The 19,756-nt window shown below is 38.3% G+C and overlaps 1 protein-coding gene across 3 annotated transcripts in view; it reads left to right on the plus strand.

Annotated features, from left to right (window-relative positions):
* The window catches only part of ADAMTSL1 (ADAMTS like 1), a gene marked incomplete at its 5' end in the record, with an annotated part of 470,451 nt that overhangs the window by 107,574 nt on the left and 343,121 nt on the right, over nucleotides 1-19,756 (plus strand). For all 3 annotated transcript variants that reach the window (XR_014687385.1, XM_084504894.1, XM_084504895.1), the window contains one exon: nucleotides 10,230-10,349. Coding sequence is in view for 2 of the 3 variants with exons in the window: in XM_084504894.1 (XP_084361020.1) it covers nucleotides 10,230-10,349 (120 nt within the window). The remainder of the gene's footprint in view (nucleotides 1-10,229; nucleotides 10,350-19,756) is intronic.

The raw sequence follows: 19,756 nt of genomic DNA on the forward strand, positions 1-19,756 counted from the left end.
TTTGTTATTTTGGCACTCGTTCTCATGTGGAGAAGCTTTTCCAGAAAAAGCTCCATCTGATATTAAGAAAGGAGTGTGCCAAAATTACTTAATGTGTCAATAAAATAACTGTTTTTTGTTTGTTTGTTTGTTTGCTTGCTTGCTTTTTCCAATTCCTTGCTACTATATTGAAATTAAATTAGTTTTTGTCTCTAATATGACAGTCAAATATACAGAAGCAAATGCCAATAGATTGAGCACCTTGTTGCACGAAGTATGAACAACTTTAAGAAGGAAGAAAAACTCCAGTACTTAATGTGTGAGAACGGAGTAATGGAAGGTAATAATATATAGAAATAAAATAGAACAGGTCAATAGAACTCTAGAGTACCTATTAATTTCAATATCATGCCTTAATTTTCCATTTAGACTGAAATGATTTACCATGATCACTCTTCTACATAAGCTTATATTGATGAAGTTTCTGTGTAAATCCCCACCTCATTACAATTTACAATTCTCCTTGTAAGAGAAAGGCAACTTTATCTTACATTAGTTAAAAGTGGAAAATAATGAAGCCTGATACTATTGCCAGGAGGCTTCCCAACCTGGTACGTCCCTCTGACTATTATCCTCTTTTGATAGTCCAGGCAGGTAGTGATGACATTGAAGAGAGAAGCCTGAAGGCTATCAAACAAGACTTTAGGGTCCTGGGATGGTTAGTGGATGGAGCGGAAGTGCAGGTGGTGTTTCCATCCATCCCTACGGTGGCAGGGAGGGGTACAGACAGGACACAGAAAGCCCACCTGTTAAACACGTGGCTCAGGAGCTGGTGCCAACGCAGAAATCTTGTTTTTTTTTGACCATGGGGCACTTTACTCAGCACCCAGCCTGATGGCCGCAGACGGATCCCTATCTTTTAGGGGAAAAAGGATCCTGGGCCAGGAGCTGGCAGGGCTCATTGAGAGGGCTTTAAACTAGGTAAGAAGGGGGATGGGGCTGAAGCAAGGATTGTTGGGGCTGTGCCAGGGGGAACAATAGCAAGGCCAGGGGATAAGGCAATGGCCCAGCTGAAGTGCATCTACACCAGTGCACACAGCATGGGTAACAAACAGGAGGAGCTGGAAGCCATCGTGCAGCAGGCAGGCTACGACTTGGTCGCCATCACGGAGACGTGGTGGGACCACTCTCATGACTGGAGTGCTGCAATGACTGGCTATAGGCTCTTCAGAAGGGACAGGCAGCACAGAAGGGGTGGTGGTGTGGCTCTCTATATTAAAGAATCTTTCGATGTTGTAGAACTCGAGGCTGGGAATGACAAAGTCGAGTCCCTTTAGGTTAGGATCGGCAGGGACAACAAGGCCAGTGTCCTGGTCGGGGTCTGCTATAGACCGCTGAACCAGGATGAGGAGACGGATGAGGAGTTCTACAGGCAACTGACAGAAGTTGCGAAATCTTCAGCGCTTGGACTCATGGGGGACTTCAACTTCCCTGACATATCCTGGAAGCACAACACAGCCTTGAGAAAGCAGTCTAGGAGGTTTCTGGAGAGCGTGGAAGAGAGCTTCCTGACGCAGCTGGTTAGTGAACCTACCAGGGGTGGCGCCCCGCTAGACCTTCTCTTCACGTATAGAGAAGGACTGGTGGAGGATGTGATTGTCGGGAGCTGTCTTGGGCAGAGTGACCACGAAATGGTGGAGTTCACTATTCTTGGCGAGGCCAGGAAGGGGACCAGTAAAACCGCTGTATTGGACTTTCGGAGGGCTGACTTTGAGCTGCTCAGGACACTGGTTGGTGGAGTCCCTTGGGAGGCGGTTCTGAAGGGCAGAGGGGTCCAGGAAGGCTGGGCGCTCTTCAAGAGGGAAATCTTAATGGCGCAGGAACGGTCTGTCCCCACGTGCCCAAAGACGAGCTGGCGGGGAAGAAGACCAGCCTGGCTCAACAGAGAATTGTGGCTTGATCTTAGGAGAAAAAAGAGGGTTTATAATCTTTGGAAAAGTGGGCAGGCCACTAGGGAGGACTATAAGGATGTTGCGAGGCTGTGCAGGGACAAAATTAGAAAGGCCAAAGCTCATCTGGAGCTCAATCTGGCTACTGCTGTTAAAGATAACAAAAAACGTTTTTATAAATATATCAACACAAAAAGGAGGACTAAGGAGAATCTCCATCCTTTACTGGATGCGGGGGGAAACTTAGTTACAAGAGATGAGGAAAAGGGGGAGGTGCTTAATGCCTTCTTCGCCTCAGTCTTTAGCGGCAATACCGGTTGTTCTCTGGATACTCAGTACCCTGAGCTGGTGGAAGGGGATGGGGAGCAGGATGTGGCCCTCACTATCCACGAAGAACTGGTTGGTGACCTGGTATAGCACTTGGATGTGCACAAGTCGATGGGGCCGGATGGGATCCACCCAAGGGTACTGAGAGAACTGGCAGAGGAGCTGGCCAAGCCACTATCCATCATTTATCAGCAGTCCTGGCGATCGGGGGAGGTCCCAGTTGACTGGCGGCTAGCAAATGTGACGCCCATCTACAAGAAGGGCCAGAGGGCAGACCCGGGAAACTACAGGCCTGTCAGTTTGACCTCAGTGCCAGGGAAGCTCATGAAGCAGATTCTCTTGAGAGTCATCACGAGGCACTTGCAGGGCAAGCAGGCGATCAGGCCCAGTCAACATGGGTTTATGAAAGGCAGATCCTGCTTGACGAACCTGATCTCCTTCTATGACAAAGTGACGCGCTAGGTGGACGAGGGAAAGGCTGTGGACATGGTCTACCTTGACTTCAGCAAGGCTTTTGACACCGTCTCCCACAGCATTCTCCTCAAGAAACTGGCTGCTCTTGGCTTGGACTGGCGCACGCTTCGTTGGGTTAGAAACTGGCTGGATAGCTGGGCCCAAAGAGTCGTGGTGAATGGAGTCACGTCCAGTTGGAGGCCGGTCACTAGTGGCATTCCCCAGGGCTCGGTGCTGGGGCCGGTGCTCTTTAATATCGATGATCTGGATGAGGGCATTGAGTGCACCCTCAGTAAGTTTGCAGATGACACCAAGCTATGCGCGTGTGTCGATCTGCTTGAGGGTAGGAAAGCTCTGCAGGAGGATCTGGATAGGCTGCACCGATGGGCTGAGGTCAACTGCATGAAGTTCAACAAGGCCAAGTGCCGGGTCCTGCACCTGGGGCGCAACAACCCCAAGCAGAGCTACAGGCTGGGAGATGAGTGGTTGGAGAGCTGCCAGGCAGAGAAGGACCTGGGAGTGATGGTGGATAGTCGGCTGAATATGAGCCAGCAGTGTGCTCAGGTGGCCAAGAAGGCCAACGGCATCCTGGCTTGTATCAGAAACAGTGTGACCAGCAGGGCTAGGGAGGTGATCGTCCCCCTGTACTCAGCTCTGGTGAGGCCGCACCTCGAGTACTGTGTTCAGTTTTGGGCCCCTCACTACAAGAAGGACATGGAGGTGCTTGAGCGGGTGCAGAGAAGGGTGACGAAGCTGGTGAGGGGCCTGGAGAACAAGTCCTACGAGGAGCGGCTGAGGGAGCTGGGCTTGTTCAGCCTGGAGAAAAGGAGGCTCAGGGGTGACCTTATTGCTCTCTACAGATACCTTAAAGGAGGCTGTAGTGAGGTAGGGGTTGGTCTGTTCTCCCATGTGCCTGGTGACAGGACGAGGGGAAATGGGCTTAAGTTGAGCCAGGGGAGTTTTAGGTTGGATCTTAGGAAGAACTTCTTTACCGAAAGGGTTGTTAGGCTTTGGAACAGACTGCCCAGGGAAGTGGTGGAGTCGGCATCCCTGGAGGTCTTTAAAAGACATTTAGATGTAGAGCTTAGGGATATGGTTTAGTGGGGACTGTTAGTGTTAGGTCAGAGGTTGGATTCAATGATCTTGAGGTCTCTTCCAACCTAGAAATTCTGTGAATCTGTGATTCTGTGATATAGCAGTGGCTCATGCTGCTAACCAGGGGAACCTCAATAGGCTGGAAATATATGGGTTGACAGGAACCTCACCAAGTTCCTTAAGAGGAAGTCCAAAGTTCTGCACTGGGAAGAACAATTCCAGGCACCAGGGTATGCTAGGGGCCACACAGCTTGAAAGCAGCTTTGCAGAAAAGGACCTTGGAGTCCTGGTATATGCCGAGTTGAACATGAGCCATTAGTGTGCCTTTGCTGTTAAAGTATCTGGGCTGCATTGGGTAGTGTTTCCGGTAAGTTAAGGGAGGTGATCTTTCCTTTCTGTTCAGAAATAGTCAGGCCAAATATGGAGTGCTGTGGCCAGTTCTGGGCCCCTGGTACAAGAAAGACATGGACATGCTGTAGAGAGTCCAACAAAAGACCACAAAAATGATTAAGGGAATGGAGAACCTCTCCTGTGAAGAAAGGCTGAGAGAGTGGGAAATGTTTAGCCTAGAGAAGAAATGTCTCAAGGGGAATTTCATCAAAATATATAAATACCTGAACAGATGTACTTTACCCAGTCTCATCTTCCATACATATTCAGATGATAGAATTGGACCTGAAATAATTTTACCAATACAACAGTAGGAGAAAAAAAACATAGTTAAATCACAGTAGTGGCTGGTTTTGTTTTGTTTTGTTGTCATTGTTTTTTTGTTGTTGTTGTTTGTTTTTGTTTGTTTTTGTTTTTGTTTGTTTGTTTGTTTTACATTAAAGCTTCTAACAGGGGCATTAGAGGTTAATATGAGTTTTAATCTGTATATATATATCTCATAGTGAAAGACAATGTGAATAATACAGATATCATATAACATAAAGCATGAAGAACACAATATATCTCTTCTATGAGGAAAGGCTGAGAGAGCTGGACCTGTTCAACCTCACAAGAAGAAGACTCGGGGAGGAACTTCTAAAGGAATATTCAATCTGTCTTGAATTCAAACAGAATACAGCTTAAACCACAGTTTGGATTTTATATTTATTTTTTTAGTAACTTGTTTGAGGAACAGAAGTCATACCGAAATCTATCCAAATATCTCCTAACTATCCATTAAATATGAAACTAAATAATGTTCCTTAATAAAATCCCTGCTCTTGTTCATTACACTTTCTTGCCCCTGTGCATTTCTGGTAACTACTTCTAGAAAGTTCTAATCAGCAGGATATAAAAGGAGTTGTCTATTTTTGATTCGTTTGCTCCTTTGTGACTTGACTTTTTTTTTTTTTTTTTTTTTTTTTTACTCAGTCTGCTCTTCTTCTCTTCTCTTCTCTTCTCTTCTCTTCTCTTCTCTTCTCTTCTCTTCTCTTCTCTTCTCTTCTCTTCTCTTCTCTTCTCTTCTCTTCTCTTCTCTTCTCTTCTCTTCTCTTCTCTTCTCTTCTCTTCTCTTCTCTTCTCTTCTCTTCTCTTCTCTTCTCTTCTCTTCTCTTCTCTTCTCTTCTCTTCTCTTCTCCTTGACTTTTCCTTTCCCTTTTCTTTCCTTGTTTTTTTCTTTTTTTTCTTTTTCTTTCCTCCTCCTCTCCTCTTCCCCCTGCCTCTGCCCAACTTTCCCAACATTTATTTTATTTTATTTTTTTTTGGCCAAGGTTGCTTGGCAGCAAGAGAATTGGTGTATTTTTGTACATTCTGCATTTTTGCCACTCCATTTAATGGGGCCATATTGGCTTTCTCTCTTGTTGGTACACTGCGGGTCAAGTGTAGGCGTGTGCATGCTTTACAAATTTATCCCCATCGTTGCTAATGTCTGTCCAAGATGTTAGTAGCTGGTGGTGGTGTTTGAGGGACACTTCATGCTGTAATTCTTGAGTGCAAATCACTTTTTGTTTCTTTTGTTCATTTATAATGAGAGACTGAAATGGAGCTTAAATAATTCTTTCAATGAATACATTAACCACTCTTCTATTGTGGCTGTTTAAGAACTGAAAATAATTAGCACAAAGCCACATTTCCTTCACAGAGCTTTAAAAAGAAGTCAGGGCATTACCATTAAGATAATCATGAATTCAGTTTCTGTAGAAGGAAGGGGAGGAAAGAAAAAAGATTAAATATATTTCAAGACAAGCAAAAAGATTTCTGCTGGGAACATTTCACCATTGAATAAAAGATTCCCTTGGGAAATAATTTGCTATTTGGGTTTGTATTTTGAGGTACTTTGTGAGTACCTTCACAGACTTCAAATAAGAACCTCTTTAAAAATTCTAAACCTACAAAAACATTACAAACAGTAGCTAGTTTCCTAAGAGACTGTTAATTCAGAAACAATAAAATCTTCAGAGTTTGGAAAGGCTGGAACCAGAAAACAATACTGTTGATGTTCAGGTCTCAAGACAAATTTAATTTCAAAAGGACTAAAGATTTTTTTTGTTTGTTTGTTTCTGTCATATGTTTCCCAGGACATGGAATTGTATTTTCAAATGTTAGAAAAAGACATTGCAGTACTGAAAAAATGGTAGTTTAGAATTGACCTCACTTTTAAATTTTGATGAGCCTTTCTCCCATTTATAAAAAAAGTAGCAAGCAGAGGATTAAAGCAATAAGATATAAAAGTTGAAAGACAAGAAGTAGCAACCAACTATCCAAGCCAAGGAAAGCTGGGAATCTAACCCATAAAGGTTGCCTTCGGAAGAAAAAAAAAAAAAAAAAAAAAAAAGTAGGCTTAAATAACCCGATTTGTTAAGTTTGTTGAATGTTATTTTTTTTTTCCTAATTTTTTAATGCTGGTAATAATTTTCTGTGTTATTTGGGCTTTGAGAATCCAAAATAAAAGCTGTGGCTGAGCAGCTGGTTCCTTGAGGTCTTGCCTATGTTGTTTGGGATGTATCTTTTCACCCTCACGCTTGTGTAAAATCTTTCATTCTCTTATTCTATTTTATCCTCTTCTGTGTTTTCTTATTCCATGTCTGACTTTTCAAAGATTCATCCTGGACTAACACCATTGGGTCTAATGTAGCAATTCATTCTTTAGACTGATCCAAGAGTGATAGCAACTGAACTAAAAAGGATAAAAAGATTATTGATTAGAATTTTGCTGGTTTCCTTTTCAATTTCAGAAGGTCTTTGTAAGGATAGTTGGGCATCTGATTACGCACATATCTTCCTGATGCTGTTAAATTTTGGTGCTATGTTGTTATCTTCATGTATGCATTAGTAAAACCTCATCTGCAAAGTTTGCAGGTTGTTGACTAGCCACATACTATTGCAGATGCTGACTTCAGTCATCTAAGTGACAGATTTCTGCCAGGCTATTTTTTTTGCGTGGTTTGCTCAGTGCTTAGGAAGTTGCTTTATATTTGAGGACTGGTTTCTAAGCTATTCTGCCCATAAACTGAAGGAACAGAGATGGGATGTGTTACAATAATAACGGTTTTCCCAAGAGAATGAAATGGCAATATATATGTAACCTTAAGGAAGAGAAGGCCTTAAGGAAGCTTGAAAAATGGAAAACAGTCTTTCTGGATATTAGTCCAATTTACTGGCATTTATGTTAAATGGATTGATTTCTGTTCTCTCAATAAGTTCTCTTAGACCATCCTCTGCTAGGTCTAAGTTTCATCAGCAGATGCATAGGTTACAATTACACAGTGCACCCAGGAGGAACTGCTGTTCAAAGGGGAAACCCATTTGTTATAAATTAAGAAGAGAAAAAATATTTTAGATGGCTGCATGCTTCTCAGTTGTCTCCTTTTTTTCAAGACCTTATCATTATGTTTTGCTGAGCAAAAAAATATATATATTCATGTTTTCATTACTGTTTCCTTTGTTTTTTCATCTTCTTTCAACCTCAGTTTCCCATTGTCTTTATTCTACTCTTTTTCTATGTATTCTTCCTGTGTAGTGCCTCTGGCATCCACTTCCTTGGCATGTAACTATAAGCTATGAAAGCATTAATATTGGTATGATAAAAATTGTAAAGTTTAGAGATATTTTATTGATATTTTTGATACCACAAACACATTCTTTACACAGTATTGATTGTAGCTATTGATAATTTAGGAAGACAATGTGGTCCTGAAGTAGGTTGGGTTTATTTTTGAAAACTATTTAGAAATTGTGAAAAATAGAAGCTGGCTGATTTTAGAGGGAAAAGATTTTGAATATTCTGAGTTTGTTTAAAAATAAGCAAAGCAGAAAGGTGCGTCATTGGTGAGGAAGCATTTTTTTTTTTACAGTTCATCATCTGATTTCTGAAATTAGGAACACAAAATCATGAGAAACTTTAGCTAATCATAAATTCACCATCAAATTTACTTATCTTCACCACTTAAAATCACAAATAGGGACTGCTACTTTTAAGGATAATGAAAATACAGATTTCCTCTTATAAAAAAAAAAAAAAACAACTGTTATTGATGAACATTTTTTTGCCACTCCTGTGGTTATGTGGTTATTTGTTATGAAAAGTCAACTGTTTCGGGGACACTTTTTGTTTATAAAATAATGATTTGTCCATAATTTTAATTAAGAAAAAATATGTGTCAGTATCAGGGCTTTATTTTCCTTTGGACACGTACATGTATCTTTTTCTGAAATTGCAGAGGATTATTCATCAACATAACTCAATAATATGATAGTATTATTAGCGGGTGTATCTCTCAATGTTGTCGGCAAGATATGAATTTTAATGCCCCAGAGTCACAAAATTCTCTTTTACAGAAATTTATTTATTTACTTATTTATTATTGCTTCCCATTACCCTCTTCAAAATGAGATTGCTACCCCCACTTCAATTTTATTAGTTTATCTCCTTATAGTCACCCCAGTAGCTGCACTAACTTTCCAGGAGCTCTGATCTCACTTCCCAGATGGCATGGAGGACTGCCTCCTCTTAAATGGCAATACAAACTGACTTGCAAATCTATACTTCATTCTCCCTCCCTCTGGACACATCATATTTGCAGTACTCCCAGACCCTTCTTTCTCTCTGAACTTCTCAGCTAGGATAACTAGAACCAGGATACATATGGCATCTGGCTTTGCAAAAGGATGAACACAAGGAATAGTAATAATAAAAGCAGCAGAGCATGGCCTTTTTTCTCAGCAAAATAAATTCAGTAATGCAGCCCTAGTGCTTATCTTAAAAAACATGAGGAAATGGCATATTAGTCATTCCAGATTATAGGATCTTGTTCTTCAAATGAAGAAACAGAGAAAAAGGTATCCAGAAATTCCACTGTTGCCTTGTAATTATATATCAATATTGTATTACCAGAAGATAAATCAGTATTTCATATATATAAAATATGACCATTACATTTGGGTAATTCATACCAGAGTTGCACTCTCTACTGTCAAATGCTAAAATACAAAACATTATTACTTGCCCATTTTAATAAAACTGATTATTCTTTCAAGCTGATTCACCTTCCAGTTGTGTTGTGAGATGTTGAAAAAACTCCTCTTGATAATTCCTATTTTGGTCATTAATAGACTTTATGGATATTTCACCTGCAGTAGAATTTTTTTATGTTCAGTTTCATGAAAAGCAAGATCTTCCATTAATATGGAAAAAGCCCTAGGTGCTTTAATTTCAGTTTCCAGCATTTATATTATCTAAAAATAAAATAAAAAAGCCATTCTTATGTCTTTGGCTTGGATAACCTAAGAAATAAAGGAGATGGGGAACATGAAGAATGATGTGCATTTATTTGCATTCATTTTCAGAAAATACTGTAACAATGCCTTAATAGTACCTATGACATTTTGATAGATATTGTTTAGATACTTATTGAAGAAACAAACTCCTTCTCCAATAGCTTATATATCTTGCTAAACTCAGAAACAGAAGGTGTGAAGTAAATTTAAATGATTTTTAATGCACATGCGTATTTAAGTTTGCTATCCATTGTATTTACATATAAGGTGGTTTTTTGTTTGTTTGTTTGTTTTTCTGGCTATCAGAAATTTTTAGCTCTATTTTATTAGGACAATATGATCAATCTGATGAACAAATATAAATTGCTCCAAAAATAAAAAGTACATTCTAAATATTATTCTCTCAAAATATTTAAATTCACTTCAGAAAAGAAATTGTATGTTTTAATCGCTTTATAGGCCTTAGTTAAAAGTAAGAAATAGCAACATACATGTATTTTATAAACAGAATCTCTTTTAAATTGCCGTTATTAACTTACTGGCTTTCTTTCAATGCATGCATCAGTTTTCATTAATGTCAATGGCAACTGGTTAGAATGAGTTTAATAATGGAAGGCAAATGACCATTAATGGACATTTCAGTATTCCAGCCTTATTTATTTGGACACTGTATCTATGGTAGAATTGAAATATCTCTTCCTAATATCATTTTTTTAATAGGTTTGTGGAGACCAAAACCAAGGAGCGGTTTTTCTGCGTGAATTTACATTGATTCGGAGAGAAAGCCTTCATGATGACTTCCTGTCTGATTTGCTGAATAACCACAAAACAGAAGATCCGGTAGGACTCTATTATTCTAAAAATTTTAACAGAAATACCTGCAAGAATACAAATTTTTGCAGATATATTGGGTGCTCTATCAACTTACAGAAAATTACAAATTTTATTTACTGATTAGAAATGTTGCCCTAAAAATATTGGAAATTCCATATAAATAAAGATATGTTCATAGGGTGGTTGCTAGATGCATTTGAGTTTTCATTCTTTTAAGGAGAGATTATTTTCCAAAAGAAGCACAGATTGGTCTATAGCTTTCTTAGGAAAATGTTTCTTACTCAGAATTTTTGCAGTCTAATTTGCTACTGTTATTTGATTTGCACATCCAAAGGGATTTTATTTGTTATTAAATTTTAAATGAGTATAGTTCAATTCTTAGATTATTTAAGAAACAGGCCTTTAAGAAATATGTCTTTAAAAAGACATATTTTATACAAATGCAATTTTCACTCTCTTCTGTGCATGTCTGACAAGATGTTTGTTTTGAAGTCTGAAGAATTTCAGAATGTCTGTTAAGCAGCTAATTCTCTGATGTCGCATAAGAGAAGAATATGGAAGTAAAGAAGCCGAGAGTCATAAACGTAATCCTGCTTTAATACGAAATAAAGCAAGCCAGCTAACTTTAAACTGAAGTAAATGTATAGTTCTTTTCACTTTCAACGGTTGAAATTTTATGGTGTCCAACACACCGTAGTATAACAGAAATAGTGGTGCATTAGCTTCTGATATTTCCATGTACTGCTGATGTATTTTAAGGATTAATATTCAAAATAAAGACTCTATAGAACAGGAAAATAAAAGTGACTCTAGAATAATTAAATGTGGGCACAGCCATGCTCACTTCCTTTTAAATCAACTTTTTTCTCATAGCCTTAGAGGGCAGTGCCTGAAGTTACCTTTCTTTCAAGAGTGAATGTTAGCCAATTATCATTGGTGGAAGCATGTATAGGATGCTTCAGAAGGATGGGGTGGAAGTCTTTTGATAAGTCTTGTTGCTCGGGTCAAAGAATCCAGTTAACAAAAGAAGTGAAGGCATTAAGCGATCCACTGTGTTTGTGTTAATCCATCTTGTCTCTGACAAGCTATCCTTAGCGCTTAGTGCTTTCCTCTAAAAGAGTTTTCAGATCAGGCAAAACCAACACTTTTTTCTTTCACTGTGGGTAATTTTATGGCAGTTAAGAATTGCATCAAGCAAGTGATTGACTGCCAAGACTAAAATAAAGATTCACTGAACAGAGAGTGCTGGTCTTTCGCTACATCCATCCACTCTTCAAGGGGTATGGCTGAAATTGTTATTCATAGAAACCATTCATTCCCTGTGGTCAGGAGGACCAAGCAGTATTTTATTGCAGTTGTGTCAGTAACAGTGAACTGATTTGTTGTTTTCTGAATTGTGCTGGCTTTGTGCCAGTCTTCTGCCTATTTATAAGTGTATCTTCATTACATTCACCTAAGCAAAAAGTAATCTGAAAATGATTCATAGATTTTACTTCCGCATAGTGGTCTTTTACTTTTTAATTTCACAAAGATGCTGTATCATACCCATGACCTTCTTTCTGTGAGGACATGTATGTATGAAAACATAACCATGTTAAAAGAATATTGTGTAGAAAATGTAACATTGCAGTCTTCATTTAAGTATGACCTGGGGGACTTGTACTGCAACCTAATTTCTTTGACATAGCTTTAACTACGGAAGCACATACTGTTTCCACTGCATGACTGATTCAGTCAGGAATAGGTAATATGGAATACCTTGAAGTAACTCTTCTGTATATTGTCTCACACATTTTGATTGTATGTGTGGTCTCACGACTTGTTTATTGTGTGCTATGCATTTCAAAGATAGGCATTGATTTCAAGAAAAGCATTTCTCTAGTATTTAATTTAAATACCCATTTCTGAAATACTAGTGAATTTACCTTCATAAATTTCTGTAACCTATACAGGACATCATTCTGATTTTACAGATATAGACTCAAAGGCTCACAGACATTAACATCAAAAGCACATACATGAGGTGTCTGTCTGAGTCACAAGGTCCTATTTTATTCAATTCACTTCACATTAAATAGAAACCAAGTGGAAAAATTTTGACTTCATATGCAATTATGAGTGCTCAGCACCTCTGTCTATTGAGTGGAAGATAGCAGGTAAGGCATCTTCAAGAATGAAGACTGCATACCAGAAAAAATGCTACAAAGTGTCTGCAACACAAAATCCGTTGTTGCAGATGCAGTAATATAGAATGTAGTTTTCCAGGACAGACAGCACAGGCCATATCTATAGGACCAATATGTCAATTCACAGGATTAATCCTTTTTTTATTTCCCCCTGTAATTTTGCACTGTGATCACCACATATCTAATAAGAAAATCTGCCGCAGAGATGTTTTTCTAACAAATGAGCTACAGAGAAAAATGTATCAAAACTGTATCCAAAAAAAAAAAAAAAAAAGTTATTATTTTATTACACTTCCCCCTGGATCTCCCACTTCAGTTATTTGTAGGAGTCCTGTGACAAACATAGGTTAGGCTTCTGTTTGCAAATTTTCAAAATCAGTGAGCACACAGTTTAAGTTGTGCAGTGAGAATCTTAATTAACAGTTACAAAAGTCTTTACTCCTTGTATTTTTCTCTGATGATGGCATGAGCTGATCTGATGCTTTCTGGGAAAATTCTCTGGGAATGGCCCACATTTAGAAGTTACCATCTGAACAGTGTGTCTTCACTCTTCAAAAATTATGTCAAAGATTCTTTTTCTTCCCACTTGTTTCCACATCCTTGCTCTACCTTTATTAACTTTAGGGATAAAAATTTACCAGAAGCAGAGGAAGATTTATATTTTTATCATTTTCTTTCCTTTGCATATCCAGTAACTGTGAATTACACCAACAAAATTATTTAAAGGCAGCAACTGAGATGCGAAACTTGTGATTCCTAAATTCTGTTGGATTTGTTTCTTATATTTTTTCTGCAAAAAATAATAAAAATAATTTAAGAACTATGGAAAAATAAATTAAAAATTAGAAGACCAAAAGAATTCAGAATATTTAGTGGAAACAAAACTTAAGGTTAAGGGGATACCTATTTTAAATAACACCCTAAAGATTATTTTCCTACAATTTTAGGAGAATACAACATAAAAAGTTCCTGTCTATGCTGTGATATGTTCCTGAATGTCAGTGATAATACTATTTGGGATTTAAGAAGCCTTCCACCATTTTAGAAGTTATTGTTATGATGGCGATGCTGGTTTCACACAAATGGGCAGCTAACACTCCACTCTCTCACTCCCTCTCCTCAAAAGAACAGGGGGAGAAAATATGTCAAAAATAAAAATATCTCATGGGTTGAGACAAGGGCAGGGAGATCCTTCACCAATTGCTGTCATCAGCAAAGCAGTCTCAGTGTACAGGAGATTGCTATAATTTATTGCCTATTGCTATTGAATTACAGCAATGAGAGCTAAAGAAAAATAAAAACGCCTTCTACCCAACCACCCTCTTCTACTTCCTCCCCAAGTGGTGCAGTGGAATGGGGAATTGCAGTTATGGTCAATCTGTAACGCTTCATCTGTACCACAGCTTTGTCCTCCCTCTCTTTTCCTGCTCCAGCATGGGTTCCACCTGTGTGGAGATCTGCTCCACATGGGACCCATGGGCTGCAGGGGGACAGCCTGCTCCACCAGGGGCCTCTCCACCGGCTGCAGGGGAACTGCTGCTGCGTGCCTGTGGCACCTCCTGCCCTCCTGCTCCACTGACCTTGGTGTCTACAGGGCTGCTTCTCACTCTTCTCTCTCCCAACTGCTGTTTTGCAGCAGTGCTTTTCCATTCCTTCAATCTGCTCTCCCAGAGGCCCAACCAGTGTCACTCCCTGGCTCAGCTCTGGCCAGCAGCGGGTTCCTTTTGGAGCCGTCAGGAGCTGGCTGTTGTCTGACATGGAGCAGCTGCAGGGCTCTGCTCATAGAGGCCACCCCTGCATCTCCCCTGGCTGCCAAAACCTTGCCATGTAAGCCTGAATCACTAGGAAATTATTTTAAAATTTCATATTGTTAATTGAGAATGATAGCAAACCCTGCATTCAGTAATGACAACCAAAGACAAGTGTCTAACCTTGAGGCTGGTTTTTGTTATTTGTTTGGTTTTGGTTTTGCTTTCTGTGTAATATTTGATATGAAGTGTGTTGCTCATACATTTTAGAAGGAGGGCATAAGTTTCTGCATTTAAATAGAAAAAAAATATTTATTCTTTATTTTCTGAGCCATGGTTTTTATTGTTGTTTTTCCTTTGCAGTCTGAAATAATTGATGTGTAGAGGTACAGTATGCTTGTTAAGTAAGGAATTTCCAAAGTGCTCAGTTCAAGATCACATTTTTCTAAGCAGTTATAAAACCATGCTGCAGAATCCTGTTATGAGCTCCTTGGGGCTGGAGAAATCTTCACCAGTCTGCAGGAATTACAGAGCCTGTCCTGTACTGACATGATGAATAAAGAAATATTATTTGGTGAAAAGAAGGGCTCCTCTCTCACTATCTCTATTTTGTATTTACTCTGTAGAGGACAGATCTCCCATGTGAAATCAAGAGAGCCTTATATTTGCTGCTCCCAACCCAATTATTAACAAATCATGAGTCTCTCCAAACAAAGCAATGAAATCAAGCTCAATATTTTGGGGTGTATGGAAGAGCTACATGAACTCAGACTGCTACTTGCAGTCTGATATTAGGAACTCTTTAAGCATTTTCTGACCAGGAAATATAATACCTTCAGAGAAAGATCCCAACTCAAACTGGTACATTCTCTGTGGCTGTAAGGAAAGCAGTGGGAAACAATTAGGTCACAGACTTCTCACAGGTCACCTGTAGCAGATGCTTGGTGTGATAGAACATGGTTGTGAACCTTGCTTTCATGCCATAACCAATCGGTTTTGTTAGATCAACACGACCTAGGCTACTGTTTAACTATCACTGTTGTAGGAGAATATAATCTCTTTAGAAATGAAAGAAGCTTGTTCAGGTTTTTCAGTGAAACGTAAACCTGACTGCAGATAATGTGATTTTGGATCTAATCCGGTTCATTTGATTCAGCACTTCAGAAAGTCACTTGGCCACTGGCTGGTAAATTGTGTTCTTATTTTACTGAGTAACATCATATTTCTCACCTCTTTTATCACAACTGATAATTGTCAAGTTCATATATCTCAGTAGTCTTAAAAATATATTTTGTTAAATTTCTGCCTCATGGTTCAACCCATGCTCATAGCTGCTCCTTATCCACTTACCATTTTGAACACTGATATTTTTCAGTGTAAATCTTTTCCTCTCACAGCTTTTTTGAAATGTTTTTCAGTCTATAATTACTTTATAAAAATGTTAGTTATTTCTTCCAGATTAAAAAGTTTATCAAGGTTTGCATCTTAAAGTTTTATTTATTTTTTTAATCATGTATTAAATATACTTAGAGGTGTGTGGATAATCAAAAACAAAAATAGGATGAACCATTGGCATTTCCTACATTCCTCAGTTCTGAATCTCAGTATTTAGATTGCAAAGGGTCCTAATGCTCTTCTTTGTCCATTCTTCTGATTTCCTCTTAATGATATTTTTTAAAAGCTTTAAAGATAGAAGCATGACCATTAAATGGTTTGGACCTCTTACTGTTCCTATTTTTTTTTTCTTTTTCTGTTAGAAAGCCAATCAAGACACAACTGCTCGGAAAAAAAAAAAAAAAAATCCATTCAAAAATGGCATTTTGAATTTGGCATCCCAAAGCTTGGAATCCAGGTTCCACAGCTGCCAAAAGTGTCCTGTGACTGCATCTAGTGCTGGAGTTGACATAGGAGGAAAAGAAGCTGTTTTTAGAAAGACTGAGTTATTAGTCTTGCCTACAGTAGGAAAATGAAAAATTGAAAAACAGCTAAGCCATTGTTTGTGTAATGATACAGAACACTGTTTGGTCTACCACAGTACATAAACAGAGCTTAAATTTATTAAGGACTGTTCCCAATACCTGTTCCTAACAACTGAAAAATTCCCTAGTTTCCATCAGATTAAGTAGCTATTTTGTTTGCTTCAGTGAAGTTCTGGAAATTCTTCTTCATGACACTGTTTCCACTCTAGGGAATTCAAATAAGTAGCAGCTTATTTTGCACTAATAACATATGGGGATATTCTTTATGTGTGCAACTCTTGCTTCTGTATGTGTCTTGCTTCTGTACATTTTAATAAAGGTCTTATGGAACTGTAAATTGGAAATATAGTGTAAATAGTTCATGAAGAAAATCAGTTAAGAACAGTTATTACACTTAAAATATGTACAGTTCAAACTTTTCAAAGTAGACATTCAACATCACTGTTTTGTAAGGTCTTTATTAAAATAAGTAGTGCCTCTTTTTCATATTATTAACAGATTTTGTTTAGTCATTTTAATGCAATTTATTAATTAAGGTACAATGGGTATATGGCAAGCATCAAGTAAGTAAATGAAAGAATAATGTAAAAGATCTCTCGCAAGGAAGACAGGATGCTGTCTTGAGGTATTCCAAACTTCTTTCTCTAGCTAAGAATCTATAATCTTTTATCAGCCAGTGATGATGAAACAAATAGCTTACTCAAATGTTTTGGAGGGAAATGTTCAATTTTTTGAAGGAGGAGGGGGGACTTAGCTTGCCTCCCTGACTAAAATAAATAAATAAATCTTTCTCCTGCTAAGTAAATATTTCCCGATTTTCTCTTTTATAATTTTTAAGCTATTGTACTAGTAATAAAATGTGGTTGCATAGCTTTATATGCTTGCAAGTTAGTGCTTTTCATGCTTTCATATATCTGTGTTAGGTTAATATAACTTTGAAGTTCTAATAGCTTTCTTACTTTCTTCGTATGTGCTTATATATTTATGCCACATATAGCTAGTTGCTGTTTACTTGCATAGATTTAGGCACATGCACCTTTATATATATGTATAGGCCTATCTAGATGCCACATTTTTAATACAAGTCTCAGAACTCTGAAGCAATGTAGACATTTTAGCAAATTCTTACTGGTAAGTTTTCTGAAACCGAGTGGAGGAACAAGTTAGAGCTAATTCATTCAGTGCTGATTTTCTAGCAATTATAATGAGACTTCTGAAAAATGGCCTGTGATGCTTTCTGACTAGAAGCTTTTCAGGAATGCTTCTCTTGCTTCCAAATTGTATAGAGCCTTCTTTGCTGCACAGAATACAGGTATAATTACTTTAGGCTCAACACTGTCTCTAACAGCCAGTAGAGACTGTAACTGTGGCACTTCTCTCTTGGTCACTCACTGCAAATGGCAAGGGGACAATTTGTTTCCATTCCCTGTTGTTGCCATTCCCTGTTTGTTTCCACTCCCTGTTTACATGGACTCAGGCTACCTCCTGAGGATGAGGGCTGGAGAATGCAGTGGAGGGAACTTTGACTATCTAAGGGAGAGGTAGTATATTGGAGGGATTAGAGAACATGAGAGGTGCTTCAACTTTTTCCTTTTTGGGTCACACTAAGCTATGCCAGGGCATTATTCCTAGAAAAATGATACTTCTGTAAAATTACTGGCAGAGTTCTGAGTTAAAAATTAGTTTTCTGACTTAAAAGTAAGTCTGTATGCCTGCATACTTCCTTGCTGTCATGACTGTGAGTGTATCCTGGTGTGGCTTATTGAGTTGCCTCTGTTCTAGAACACTGATAAACGGTTTTGAAAACTCTTGCTCCTGAATTATGGGCACTTTCAGTTTCAGTATCAACAAAAAGCACAGATAGGTGGGTATATATTTTGCAACAAGGGTCAGAAGGCTTGGATCACATCTTCACTCCTTGTGCCAGAAAATCTGTTTCCCTCTCCCTAAGACCTTTCCTTCCTTCCTCCCTTCCTCCCTTCCTCCCTTCCTCCCTTCCTCCCTTCCTCCCTTCCTCCCTCCCTTCCTCCCTTCCTCCCTTCCTCCCTTCCTCCCATCCTCCCTTCCTCTCTTCTTTCGCACAGACTTTTTTTTTTTTTTTTCTCTCACAGATCAACTTTCCATAACCTTCTTAGTTATAAATCTTCAGCATGGCTGTATTTTAAATAGCTTGTTTCATGGGTAGGTAATGTGATCCTTCTCTTATGGTTGCCATAATGTTTACAACGGTGGTATTCTTTGCACAAACATACCTGTAGGCTAAACTTGTGTATATCCATCTAGAGAATAAAAAAGCAGCAAGAGGGTTTGTAAACCTGGCTAAAGCCAGTACATTTTCAGAATAAACTGACTTCTTGCAGAACAGTTTTGAGGCATTTGCTCTGCTTCTAATAGCTTGATTTTGAATGTTAATTACTTTAAAAGCTGTGAGTGGATGACCACAGTCTCTGAATAAATTCTTTATTGCTTATCAACTGCAGTGCCATATGTGAAAGCACAGTGTGCTTTTGATAATCCGTTGCCACATATGGAGTGGTTAAATCATGATGAATATGCTTAATCTGTTGACACTTTAATTAACATTCCATAATTGTCTTATTAAATCCTTATTTGAAGATTACATTCAAATCAGCTTCAATTTTATTCTTGTATGCTCTCCATAACTTCTCTCCCCTCCTTGTAGCTTTCAGATCAGTAGTGCAGGCCTGTATCCAAATATGTTGGCTGTACTCCATTATGCCTTATAACAATATATTTGTCAGTCTGATCATACCAGATTTGTTGCAGACATTTGAGAAACAAAGCAGCAAGAGATTTGTGGTAAACTGTGGATTTGTCAAAAAAAAATCTGCTGCAAGATATAGGATGCATAATATCTAGCCTTTAAATGGTAACCCACAGTAATACTTTTTCTGCTACACAGTGTTGTTTCAGTGTGTTTTCAAATTAATTGTATTGAATTTTTGGAATATCATCTTGTACAGACATTTATGCCTATATTGTCTTATCCAAAGGGTATTAGTTTTTTATCATACTACAGAGAGATTGCCATTTGAATGGGAAGTTTATTTTTGTTCTATGTAGGTTTTTGCTCTCTCATTGTTACTAAACACTTTCAGTAGCAATGATACTTCCCTCCTTCTCAGGTGGAACAGTATGGGCAGTGGAACAATTTTCTTATTTTAGTATGCATGTACTATGTTATGTATTTATTATTATATGTATTTATATTGAAGACAGGAATAAAATTTCATTAGAACCAGAAGATAGTGAGGTTATTAGAAAAACTTTTACATTTTTTCCCATGGGATAGGAATTATATTTCTTATTATGTTTCTCATTATGGTTTTCTGTTTCAAGAAAGGCACTCAATTGATATGACTTATTCCTGCATGCATTGCTGACCATTTCTGTTATCTGCATTGAACTTTTATATATATATGTATTTTTTTTCCTTTCAGTTCTGTATGACTTAAATCAGAACTGTGATTAAGTAGAAT

Source organism: Aythya ferina, assembly GCF_964211825.1.
Source record: "Aythya ferina genome assembly, chromosome: Z".
In the NCBI taxonomy this organism is placed as follows: domain Eukaryota; kingdom Metazoa; phylum Chordata; class Aves; order Anseriformes; family Anatidae; genus Aythya; species Aythya ferina.